The 12980-nt window shown below is 41.5% G+C and overlaps 1 protein-coding gene across 1 annotated transcript in view; it reads right to left on the bottom strand.

Moving 5' to 3' along the window:
• Nucleotides 1–5170: 5170 nt before the first annotated feature.
• The window catches only part of LRP2 (LDL receptor related protein 2), a 255526-nt gene continuing 247716 nt past the window's right edge, over nt 5171–12980 (bottom strand). The window contains exons 76-79 of the mRNA XM_066279296.1: nt 12790–12891; nt 10917–11024; nt 6921–6992; nt 5171–6734 (exon numbers count right to left, since the gene is read on the bottom strand). Of these exons, the coding sequence (XP_066135393.1) occupies nt 6573–6734; nt 6921–6992; nt 10917–11024; nt 12790–12891 (444 nt within the window). The 3' untranslated portion in view covers nt 5171–6572. The remainder of the gene's footprint in view (nt 6735–6920; nt 6993–10916; nt 11025–12789; nt 12892–12980) is intronic.

The following is a 12980-nucleotide window of genomic DNA, read 5'->3' as shown; positions in this document are numbered from 1 at the left end:
CCACGGGTAAGTGAAATAAAAGACAGGATAAACAAATGGGACTATATCAAACTAAAAAGCTTTTGCACAGCTAAAAACAATAAGAACAGAATAAAAAGACAAATTACACAATGGGAGAGCATATTTGACAATATGTCTGATAAGGGGTTAATAACCAAAATTTATAAAGAACTTGTAAATCTCAACACCATAAAGATAAACAATCCAATCCAAAAATGGTCAAAAGAAATGAATAGACACTTCTCCAAAGAGGACATACAGATGGCCAATAGGCATATGAAACAATGCTCAACATCACTAATCATTAGAGAAATGCAAATTAAAACCACAATGAGATATCACCTCACACCAGTCTGAATGGCATTCATCAACAAAACAACACAGAATAAGTGCTGGCGAGGATGTGGAGAAAGGGAACCCTCCTGCACTGCTGGTGGGAATGCAGACTGGTGCAGCCACTGTGGAAAACAGTATGGAGATTCCTCAAAAAAATTAAAAATTGAACTGTCTTTTGACCCAGCTATCCTGCTTTTAGGAATATACCCTAAGAACACCATAGAACTGTTCCAAAAGGAGAAATGCACTCCCATGTTTATGGCAGCATTGTTCATAATAGCGAAGATCTGGAAACAGCCCAAGTGTCCGTCAGTGGACGAGTGGATTAAAAAGCTTTGGTAGATATATACCTTGGAATATTACTCAGCCATAAGAAATGATGATGTTGGATCATTTACAATAACATGGATGGACCTTGATAACATTATATGAAGTGAAATAAGTAAATCAGAAAAAACTAAGAAGTATATGAATCCATACATAGAGGGGACATAAAAATGAGACTCAGAGACATGGACAAGAATGTGATGGTAACGGGAGTGGGGGTGGGGGGGAGGGGGCAAGGAAGGAGAGAGAGGGATTGGGGGAGGGGAGGGGCACAAAGAAATCCAGATAGAAGGTGATGGAAGACAATTTGACTTTGGGTGAGGGGTATGCAACATAATCAAATGTGAAAATAATTTGGAGATGTTTTCTCTGAACATATGTACCCTGATTTATCAATGTCACTGCATTAAAATTAATAATAAAAAAGTGTAAAAAAAAAAGCAGTGGTACATATATACAATGGAATACTATGGGTCCATGAAAAAGAAGGAAATTTTACCTTTTGCGACAACATGGAGGGACCTGGAAACTATTATGTTAAGTGAAATAAGCCAGGCAGAAAAAGCAAAATATCATATGACCTCACTCATTTGAGGAATCCAATGAACAATGTGAACTGAGGAACGGAATTGAGACAGAGGAGGGATCAAAGGGACAAGAGGAAAAGAGGACAGAGGGAAAGGGGATGATAGGATGGGATAACCCTGAAGGGAAGGGGGGAGGGCGCTGTGGGGAGGGGTTCAAGGGAGATGCTGAGGGGAATACGGGGTAGAGGGGATGCATTCAGGCAACACTAGAATTTATGTAAACACAATAAATTAAAATCAATTGAAATTGCCACAATCACCCCAACTTTCAGCAACCACCACCTTGATGTCAGCAACCACCAATGTTGAAACAAGACTCTCCAGAGTATAAAGATTAAGAACTGCCGAAGGCTCAAAAAACAAACAAAAAAAAAACCCCATTTGCTCTTTTAGAAACCTGTTTCCTTCACCCCCACTTACTCCATGGAAGTCATCAGGGCTGCTATGAACATTGGGCTTCCTCTGTGCCAGGCCCAGGGCTGCATACATGCTTTCCAGGCATTTCAGGCCAGATTCTCACAGCCAGCCTCCTAGTTTCATAGAAGCAGCAGCTGGGGCGCAAGATCGACAACAGCAGGAGGATGGTCCAGCCGCTGTGATGACCGTTAGTGGCTGGAAAGTCGTCCTCTTGGCAAATCACTATCACTGGGGGACACGAGTTAGCAGAGGAACAAGAACATGCCCTTCCTCTCTCATCCACATATGCCGGGGACAGCATTCAGTGACGCAATATTGTAGCCAAGCGGGACTCGGTGACTTTTACCAGTTTCTAGAGACCTGTGTGCTTTGTTTCCTGTCACTTGTTCTGGACTATCATGAGCACAAACAAAGTGAATGCAGAGGCTTGTTGATTTTCAAATACAGCGCTCTGCTTCGCTTCCTGGAAGGAATGGCTCAGAATAGTTGTGACTGAGACCACTCGAGGCTGCAAGGGTCAGCAAGGCTGGTAGCTCGCCAGAGTTCACATGGCCATGTGACTTTGTGGGGGGATCCACCCCTTATGGGGGGTGGGCTGTGGTTAGGACCACTGGTGGTGTGAGATGACGCTTTCTCCCAAACTGGCCTTCCCTTCCAAGGTGTTGGAGACCCGTCACGGTGAGGGCCCATCCAACCTTTTTTTGAGCAACAGTGTGACCACCACTCCCTCCTCCATGCTCTTAAGCCAGGCAGTATTCCATGTGTTGCCGCGGACTGCTTGCCATCCTCAAACACTGTGTGTATCTTCCGACCACCCTGTTTTAGCTCATATTGTCTTTTCTGCCTCTCCTCATTCTTAAACTCCTTTGCTGGCAAAACTCATCTTTCAAGGTCAAACTTGAATATCTGTGATGAGCCCTGCCAGCTCTTCTGTGCTCCCAGACCACATTACCAGATTCATTTCTTTTACTGGGCTACAGGCTCCCTGAGAGAAGTGGCCACAGTGCTGAGCTGAAGAGCATGAGCTCCGGAGACAAAGCTGAGTTTAAATTCTAGCTCCACCACTTACCTGCTGGGTGATTTTGGGAAAGGCATTTCACCACTCTGTGCCTCACCTGTAAAACATGAAAAATTGTATCTACCCTATAGGATTGTTATGAAGGTGAAATGAGATAAAACATGGAACATACTCAGAACTGAGCCTGGCACATGGTTATCGTGCCGCTAGCTATTATTATTTGTGCCCTTGGTACCTAGATCACAGGGGTATGAATATTGGCCTGAGAATGATGGTCATTGGTGAATGTGTCTGATTTCGATCCTGAGGGAAGAGATAATTAGGTAAGTACAATGAAAAGATGTATCTAACGTCTTCAGGAAAATGTCCAACATGCACTAGAATTGAGAGAACAGCATGCTGACCAGTGTACTCCATATCCAGCCTCCACAATAGTTACTCGTGGCCAATCTTTTTGTATCTACATCTTGCTCCTTGTCCTCTCCACAAAATATACACTGGGTTATTTCAAAGCAAACAACAGGAGTGAAGAAAGCAATTTTATGCTTTATGTTCTCAAAAGAGTTTCAGAAAAGAAATATATAATCATATATGATCCACATTATGGCTTGTGCCTTGTGAAGCTGACAAATGCAGAGGGGAAGAAGGGAAAGGCTGAGGGGTCAAGGGCAGCCGAGGGCTCCAGGCTGTGAGTGCAGGGGTCTTTCCAGGACACCCAGAAGGCTTATACCTCTCAAACCACCTTCCTCAGAACCCTGCCTCACCCCAGGCCTAACTAGTTCTTCTTTGAGTCAGCCTGGGATCTTCTGCCTCAAAAATCAAACAATAGCGGCCCTGTCCCAATTAAGAGAAAAACCAAGTTAATTAATGAAATTCTCAATGGAAAGTTCTCTTGTCACATATTTTTTTAAAACCCACAGTCTTGGTCCTTGTTTGTCTGCAACTGAGTGCTGGCAGAACGCAGGATGAGTAACTATGTGTGTTAGTGGGTGAACAAGTGAATAAGTGAGTGAATGAATGAATGAATGAATAGGGGGAAAAAGATCAATAGAAAACCCTGGAAGCAGGTGACTAGTTTGATTTGACACAGTGGACACATCTGCTGTGTCTGTGATTTTATATTGTGCATTATAATGTATGTCTGCTAGGAACATTTCTCCTGCTTCATCTGATAAAATTGTGAGGAATGTCAGTTCCCTCAGTAGCATCCTGTCCTCCCCCTGGCAGAACAGGACAGCTGCTGTGGCTGGAGAGAGCAAGGCTGGGCACAGCCTTCACAGGGAGAGCTGACCAGGGGGGCAGCTATGTCTCTCACGCTCCTATTCCCATGTGCTTGAGAATGGGACCACAGCAGGCTTTCTGATTCCTTTCCAGGGTAGACCCAGAAATCAGCCATGCAGGAAACTCACTCTCATAAAGGAAATCCACCATAATTTCTTACTGAGCTGAAAGCCCTGGCCCAGGGGTCCCCAAACGTTTTACACAGGGGGCCAGTTCACTGTCCCTCAGACCGTTGGAGGGCCGCCACATACAGTGCTCCTCTCACTGACCACCAATGAAAGAGGTGGCCCTTCCGGAAGTGCGGTGGGGGGCCGGATAAAGGGTCTCAGGGGGCTGCATGCGGCCTGCGGGCCGTAGTTTGGGGATGCCTGCCTGGACAAATGTCAAAGCTGGGAACTGCAACCGTTTTTGAGTCCTCTTGGCTCCCGTTCATTCTTGGTATTCACAGGTTCTGCTACAGCAGTGGTCCCCAACCTTTTCTGGGCCACAGACCGGTTTAATGTCAGAACATATTTTCACGGACCAGCCTTTAGGGTGGGATGGATAAATGTATCACGTGACCGAGACAAGCGTCAAGAGTGAGTCTTAGACGGATGTAACAGAGGGAATCTGGTCATTTTTTAAAAATAAAACATCGTTCAGACTTAAATATAAATAAAACGAAAATATTGCAAGTTATTTATTCTTTCTCTGCGGACCGGCACCAAATGGCCCATGGACCGGTACCAGTCCACAGCCCGGGGGTTGGGGACCACTGTGCTACAATCCACACATCCCAGAGCTAAGATATCAAAGTACAACTGCTGAAGGTGATCCTAGTTCGGAACAAAACTCTCTCCAGCTGTGAGTACTTAACACTAAACTCTGGAACACAGTTAGATCCCAAATGGGGAACCTGGCTTGAGGCCTACGGTCAAAGGAGGGAAAGAGGAGGTGGAAACTTGACTTTGAAAGGCAGTTAAAGGGGCTGCCCACCCAGAGAGTTCAGGCGGGAGTGCACAGGAAGCCCCCTTTGGGTTGGCTGGCTCTTCCTTCTGAGCGCACCGTGCCAGACCTGTTAGTGGTGAGTGCTCTGGGAGTCCCGCGGCTTCTGCCTGCACCCTGGGCATCCCTCTCCCAGGTTCCCTCACACTAAGAGCCCCAAGCTCTCTGCCCAGCAAAACACAAGATTCATGACGTGGGCTTACAAAGCACACAGAGGAGGTCTGATAAAATACACATTTATTAGAAAATTTTCAGCAGCATCATTTCCATTTGCTTTTCTAATCAAAAATACATTTCAAAGTAATTACAGTGAGCACCCAAAGTGCAAAAGCAACAAACATTTTGAGAACTCAGGAATAAAATAATCAGCAGTACATATTTCATGCATTCATCCATCCACCCATCCATTCATTCATTCACTGTTTTAAAAATGTGCAATATTATTAGCACAGAGAACCAGGAATGCTACTTATGAAAACTGAATATTCTTGCCATGGTTCTGGTTGTCAAGGCTATACCCATTATTCAAGAGAAGAGCTGAACTCTACAGTGCATTCAGATATAAGTGTCTGATTAAGTCAAAGGACCTAAAAAAAAAAAAGGCTCAGTAAGAACAGTTTCCCTTTCTATTCATGTTCAACTTAGGAAATAAATAGTTATTATAATCTTATTTTCACACACAGAAACAAAAACCCAGTTGAGGCTCTGCTTAACCAGTATTTGTTTTGCACCTTACTTTATGAAGACACAGATTTGGTTTCAATAATTCAGCTACTGAGCTCCAGTTTCCAGGGTACGCGACCACCTGAGATGCCAGGCAAGGGCGTGAATCGCCCTATGGTCCCTTGATTAGCTACAAACTCTTTGCAAACTAACTTGTATTTAATGACATGGGATTTTGTTCTTTTTTTTTTCATTACAAATAAAAATGCTGCCTTGGCAACTAGTGAGATGCACCAGAAACAGAGTGTTCCGGTTAGACAACGCAAATATGCACAAGGGTGAAACTGAATTACTTTTATGATCTCAGGGGTCTACAATCAAATCCAGATGTCTGTACAACACACTGTGCCTTCTATTGATATATCTATTAATCGGGTTACCTGTGATATTGATCATTAATTAAGTACTGATGTGTAAAAATGGACCCAAGAGTGGGTCCTAGCTTCCCTTCCTGGATAATTCTATAGGGAACTCGAGTGGTGCCTTTTCTTTGGGCGTGGCTGAAGGCCGCAAGTCAATTCCTTTCCTCATGGGATCATTTACTGTGATGATCACCCACCAATTCAACAGTTAGTTTTATTAGCAAACTTAATGATGTGATAATCTTTCCCAAATTTACAAATGTACAATATATTTATAGCATTACCTTTAGATAGCTTCAGTGCAAAGATATACATATAGTACATTGTGATAATTATTTGTAAAAATATGATAGCATTAAGTAAAAAAAAAAAAAAGACACACAAGGCATAGGTTTCCACAGACACTTTCAACTACAGGTGAACAGGGAAAAAATATCTTTTTAATAAAGTAATGCATGTTAACTTTTTTCATCTGTTTGTAAAAAATATATGTGCAAAAGTGTGTCTCTAATTATTCCCTAAATAATTGTAGCACCGCTACATCTCAGAGTCTTCCTTAACAAGGTTTGCTGTGTCTTTGAAAGTGTCTTCCGTTGCAGTGTAGGCTGGGGCGGGGCTTCTCTTCTGACGGACTTGAGCCGGGAGAGAAGGTGAAGGAGGCGGGGCTACCGCAGCACTCCCCTTCTGCTCATTCTCCATCTGAGACCACAGGGAAACACGCATTAGCCATTTGCTCCCCCAACCAACATAACTGGAAACAATTTTGTATAAAGTGGAAGGATCTTTGCCAATTTGTTCAGAATATTCTGATTGTATCTTCAATTTAGCCAAATAATTTATTGCTAAGAAGGAAGGCCTGTGCTAAGAAAAATTATTCAAAGTTACCTCTGCATAGATTGGATTTTCAAAGTTGGTAGTTTGTTTCAGTTTTCGTTTGAAGATATTCCATTTTGTTGCCTAAATGAAAAAGAGGAATCAGAAAATTTTCGTTAATTTTTTTTTTTTTTTTTTACAAGATCCCTCACTCCTGTCTAGGTTTTAAATTTTCTTCTTTCTGAAGGAATAAGCAATTTGGGACCAGGACCATGTGACCTTGTCTTTGTGATACATTGTTCAATTCTTCTTCTGATGGTCCCTGAGAACAGTAACTGAAACTCTCTGGGCTCTTTTCATTTAATAATTTTAAAATATTTTATAGAATCTGTGCCCATAATATCTAGAAGCTTTGATAGAGATAGACAAGAGGTTTCTTCACGGGCTGCCTGAAATTTTAAGGAAAAAGCCAGAGTAACGCTCGTTTTGTAAAATATTTGATCCTTGGTCAACTCAAGCATATCCCCTCTTCCTTCATCATTTCCTCCTGTCATCATAGTAAAAACAGTGATTACAAACACAACTAGCATTTACTGAGAGCTTGCTATGTGTCGGGAACCATTCTAAGAATTTTACAAGTTTCTGTTTAATCTTCTCAATAATTCTGTGAGCCAGGTGCTCTTGTTATCTTTATTTTACAGATTAAAAAACAGAGTCACAGCAAGATCATATAACTAAATTGTAGGTAGAAGAGTAGGCAATGACTATAGGACTCAGAAGTCCATAAATGAAAGAACCAGAAATCACCCCAGACTACGATGAGTGACCCCTGTCTTGCTGAACACTTGCTGGTGGTGGCAATGCTGGCACAGGTCTGGCTGCTGGATGAAAGGGGACAAGGGAACAAACAGTAGGCAAGGAACAGATAGCCTTCTCTATCAGGCAGCTAAGGTGTTCCATGTCCTATGGGGTGCTTCTTGCTCTGTGAAAATAGGGGGCCAATATGTGAAGGAGTGGGGAGCACATGAGTATGGAGCAGTAGAAGAGACCACTCCCTTTAACTCACATTTAAGTGCGTACCTACTTTATATGTGGCCACCACCAAGGGGAAGATGAAGACATTATATTAGAGCCTGGCCTCTGGAAGCTCATACTTAAATGGGAAAAGCCAAAACTCTTTAAAAGTCATTGCTTCAGTATAGAATGGCTACTTGGAATTTAGCAGTTACTAACCAAAAAAAAAAAAAAAAAAATGGTGCTGATTTTCATTTTTATCTCCTTGGAAAATCCAATGCATGTCAGCACAACTTTTAGAAAATGACACAACTGAATTACAGGAGTATATGTTCTTAATTTTGAGTCCATTGAGCACATTTACTGGTGAAAGATAAATTTGTGCACCTCTTTGGCACATTAATGTCAAGCTAGGGTGATCTTAACCAAGTGCCTTTACTACTTAAAGCCACACTGGCTGTTGTATCAGTGCCATGAAGCAACAGATACATGAAAATTACTGGATATACCATGGAGGACAGACCTTAGAGGGTTTCAGCCTCAACTCATTAAAAAAAAAAAAAAAGGAAGGAAGAAGTGACGTACTGCAAAGATGAGAAAGAAAAGGGATATAACTGGAGCCAATCCATTCTTATTTGAAAGAGTCTTTAAGTGTTCATTTTGGTTGTAATGACTGATATGCAAGTCAGAGGTCACAGAGTCCCCACCATAGTCCTCTTCCTGTTCAGGCCTTGACAGAGCTCAATCTAGGCAGGCAGATCACTCAACTTGAAATGGACTGAGAAAAAAATGTCACACTGCCTTGGGGTTGAGTCAGACTTGGGGAAACAAATATGTGATGGTCAAGTATTCTGGTGTCTGTGGAAAACTGATCTTCAAAATCCACTCTCTGATGTAGCTTAAAGAAAAAAATCCCTTGAAAAATATAAAACTGGAAATTCCTTTCTAAAGCAACAAGTGTGTGTGTGTAAAAGTACTTGAAAACTCAAAATGACTTCCATGTTAACTTTGCAAATACTGTGTTTATAAATTATGCAGTTTGTGAAGCACCCATCTGCTTCTCTACCCTTCCCCCTCTCCTTCCTCTCTGTCTCTCTCTTCCCCTCCCGCAGCCGAGGCTCCATTGGAACAAAAGTTGGCCCGTGCACTGAGGATGGCTCCATGGCCTCTGCCTCAGGCACTAGAATGGCTCTGGTCCCGACAGAGCAACGCCCCAGATGGGCAGAGCATCACCCCCTGGTGGGCATGCTGGGTGGATCCCAGTAGGGCGCATGCAGGAGTCTGTCTGACTGCCTTCCCGTTTCCACCTTCAGAAAAATACAAAAAAAAAAAAAAATTATGCAGTTTGAGAAATAAGGATCATGGCCCTGGCTGCATAGTTCAGTTGGTTAGCATTGTCCCCAATATGCCAAGGCTGTGGCTTCAATTCCCAGTCAGGGCACATATGAAAATCACATGAATAAATAAATAAGTGGAACAACAAATAGATGTTTCTCTCTATATATATATAAAATCAATTAATACATTTTTAAAAAGAGAAATAAGGATTGTATAAAATGGTAAAATTTCTAACTACTTTTAGTCTTGAGTTTCTTTGTATTATTTCGCAGAAGACATAGAATCTTAGAACTGAGACATCCCAGATCCTATTGTTCTCAACTAGGAATCCTGGGGGATACACTACTGACAGTAAACAGGGACCAGGGATACTAAAATGGCCTGCGATACATAGAATCGTTTTATACCACAAAGAACCATCCAACAAATATGCCAATAGTGCCCTCTGGGTAAAATAGTTTTCCCAGAATCAATTAGCCAGATTTTAAATAGCTTCATAGGTATGTGTCCATTAACACTAGTGATATATGAATATCAATACAAAGTTTTATATATTTATCAAATTTCTCTCTATAGACCAAATAATATAAAGAAATTAAGGGAACTTCAGAAATAAAAATCTCTGTCTAGTGGGGGCTTTCCTCATTTAATATCCAGTATTAAATACTGTGCCCGGCATATTGAGGGCAATAATGTTGGTTGATGGAACAGATAGATGAAGAGGGTATAAATTAACGCCATCTAGTGGTAAACATAGGTAACAGCAGTAGAACTAAGAACCATATACATTACTACAGGGAACAAAGATGTACACTGTAGAAAAGCTGCTTTACCCAGGAAAGAAAGGGGTCTTCTATATGTATCCTTGACACAGTGAGCTCTTCATTCATAATAAGTCATTTTCTCAAATTAAACACCTCTGGTCTGAAGAGGCTGCATCCAGAAGCCTGTGCCCTTCTTTTGGGCATGATTTCCCATGTCACAAGGAACATCATTCCCATTTCAATGCTGGAATGTAGATTTACCATATTTCCCCATGTATAAGATGCACCCATTTTCGAAAAATTTGATGTCTAAAAACTGGGTGTATCTTATGCTGTGGTTGTGGCATTTCAAATGCCATAAATGGAACAAGACAGTGATTCGTCATCAGACACAGATGAGGACAAATTAATAGATGGGAGTTTTGACAGTGATGAGTTGTATGAATTTTACGATGAATAAAACGAGTTCAATAACCTTATGTAATATTTTTTTTTCAAATTTCGGGCCCCAAAATTAAGGTGCGTCTTATTCATGGGGAAATACGGTATTGGGTGGGAAAATTTCCAACTTGTGACTTTTTTTACTTTTTTATTTTTTTATTAATTTTAATGGGGTGACATTGATAAATCAGGGTACATATGTTCAGAGAAAACATTTCCAGGTTATTTTGACCTTTGATTATGTTGCATACCCATCACCCAAAGTCAAATTGTCTTCTGTCACCTTTGACTTGTGATTTTTAAGAAATTATTTTTTAGCAGGACCAGTGGTGACACAATGGATAGAGTATTGGACTGGGATAACAAACAAAGAAATTATCTTTTTGAACTGCCTACAGATCTTGGGATCTATGAGCCTTTGGGGGCCTCCCTTGTTTGCCCAGGATAAATAAACCCAGCAAGTCCAAAATCCTCTCCAAATTCCATACCGTTTCAGAGGTTAGCCCATTACCTGAGTCCCATCAGCACTTGGGGAAGTTGGCTTTGTGTCTGGAGCTACCTCAGAAGGGTTTATGGGACTTTCATAGTTCTTGTTATCCACACTTTCAGATGCAGTCACCTGTGCAAATATATAGAAGCTATTTTCCAGTTTTGAAAGGATTTTTGCTGTAAAGTTTCTTACCAAGTCTTATGTTCTGTTTTCCCCACAAATCTGGTCAGGCACCAATTTTATTATGAGACTGACCCCAGGGCCCAGGAATCTCCCCCAAATCTAGAGCACCAACCAGCAAGCCATCTATCTTATGCCTTAATCCCGGGAGGCAAATACATCTACCACTGGTAATAGTGATTACTATTATTTTCTTTATGTCCCCTTGTTCTCACTATCGACCATTTTTTTTTAGATAAGATATACTCTGGTTGTGCACTGGTAGTCAAAATCCTAGAACAGCATGACTTTATTCCCAAAGTCATTGGTGAACTGAGAATCTTATCTTTGCATAGAATAAAATTAATAACTTTAGAGAACTGCTTAACACGGGTTAAATTTATATATATATATATTTTCCAATTATAGTTTACATTTAATATTATTCTGTATTAATTATAGTACAATGGTTAGACCATTATAGTATAATGGTTACTTCACAGAGTGGTCCCCCAATGTTTCGAGTACCCACCTGACATCATACGAAGTCATTACAATATTTTTGACTATATTCACTATGCTGTAATTTATATCTCTGTGACTATTCTGTAACTACCAGGGGTTGAATTTTTTAAATGAAGCATAATGGAATTAATATTTCTTCAAACATTCCCTCTTAAGCCCACATTATCATGTGTATATAATCAATAAATTACAGGAAGAAATTCACTCCTTTTCCGTATTTCTGCATTCACCATTTCATTCCTTCTTGAACATGGGTATGTGTTTGTAAACATAGCCTCATTTTATTTCAAGTGAAAATATCAAATGAAATGTCATATCTATTTATCATGTGACTAAAGTTTTGCTATTTGGATATCAAAGGATTAGGCAAAATGCTTTCAAGATTCAAATATTTCTGATCTTAAGAAATCTATTCATAAAATAAACATTTCTATCTTGTATTAAAATGTACCCCTGTCTTCTGAGTACAAAAGAAGTCTAGGTGTTAACAATAAAACTGCATTTCACTGAGGCCGTAGTTGTTTTGGCAAAGGAAGTGCAGGCTGACAGGCACGGAAGTGGTGCTGGGGCCATTGATCCTGACCTGATGAAAAGGTGTGCCTCTCACCGTCCTGCTGCCTCGTCTCCCTGCCCCCTTAAAGAAGACTGAGGACTGGGGCTGCACCAAAGAAATTTAGATATCTGCTGCTCAACTTTGGAGACATTTTTACTTTTCAAAAAAGTATGAGAAAGGCAAGCATAGGGAAGTCACCTCAAAGCACACATTTGTGGTAGCAGGGAGAACCCAAAGAGTGCATCCAGCCCCCCCTCCCCCACCAATCTCTGCGTAATGACCTGACAATTATTTACTCATTCATTTCACTGATATTTACAGGGAGCCTGTGTGTGTGTGTGTGTGTGTGTCAGGAACCATGTTTGCCAAGCCCCTGAATGGACTCCAAATGAGTCCTGTGCTCCAACCACCCAGAATGGAAAGGTTCTCCGTCAGGACCCCCAGGATGGCCGCCAAACCTCAATAACTGTGCAACTGTGTATTCAGGACCCACATCCTCAGGTAAATCCTGTCCTTGCAGACAGTGAAGTGAGGATTGGACCCCGCGCTCCCTCCCAGGTGAGGGAAGGTGAGGGGGCCCCCAGGAGGGCAGTCACGAGTCAGTAGACCAAGAGCCAGCAGCAGCAGCACCTGAAAGGAAGGACTGAGATTTCTCACCTGGGTTGGCTGAGTCACTTTGACCGCACTGTCCCTAGTTGTATACATTGGGTTTTCAAATACTATGGGTTGCTTCCCCATCTCCATGGTAAAGTGATCACTCTGACAAAAGAAAAAAAAAATCATACCAAATCGATCAGGTTCACACATAGAGGAAGGTGTTCCTCTCATGCCTAGAGACATGCTGGAGG

The sequence above is a fragment of the Saccopteryx bilineata genome, chromosome 5, assembly GCF_036850765.1.
Source record: "Saccopteryx bilineata isolate mSacBil1 chromosome 5, mSacBil1_pri_phased_curated, whole genome shotgun sequence".
Lineage (NCBI taxonomy): Eukaryota > Metazoa > Chordata > Mammalia > Chiroptera > Emballonuridae > Saccopteryx > Saccopteryx bilineata.
The sequence above is the reverse complement of the archived record's forward strand: the minus strand, read 5'-3'. Positions and strand labels throughout refer to the sequence as shown.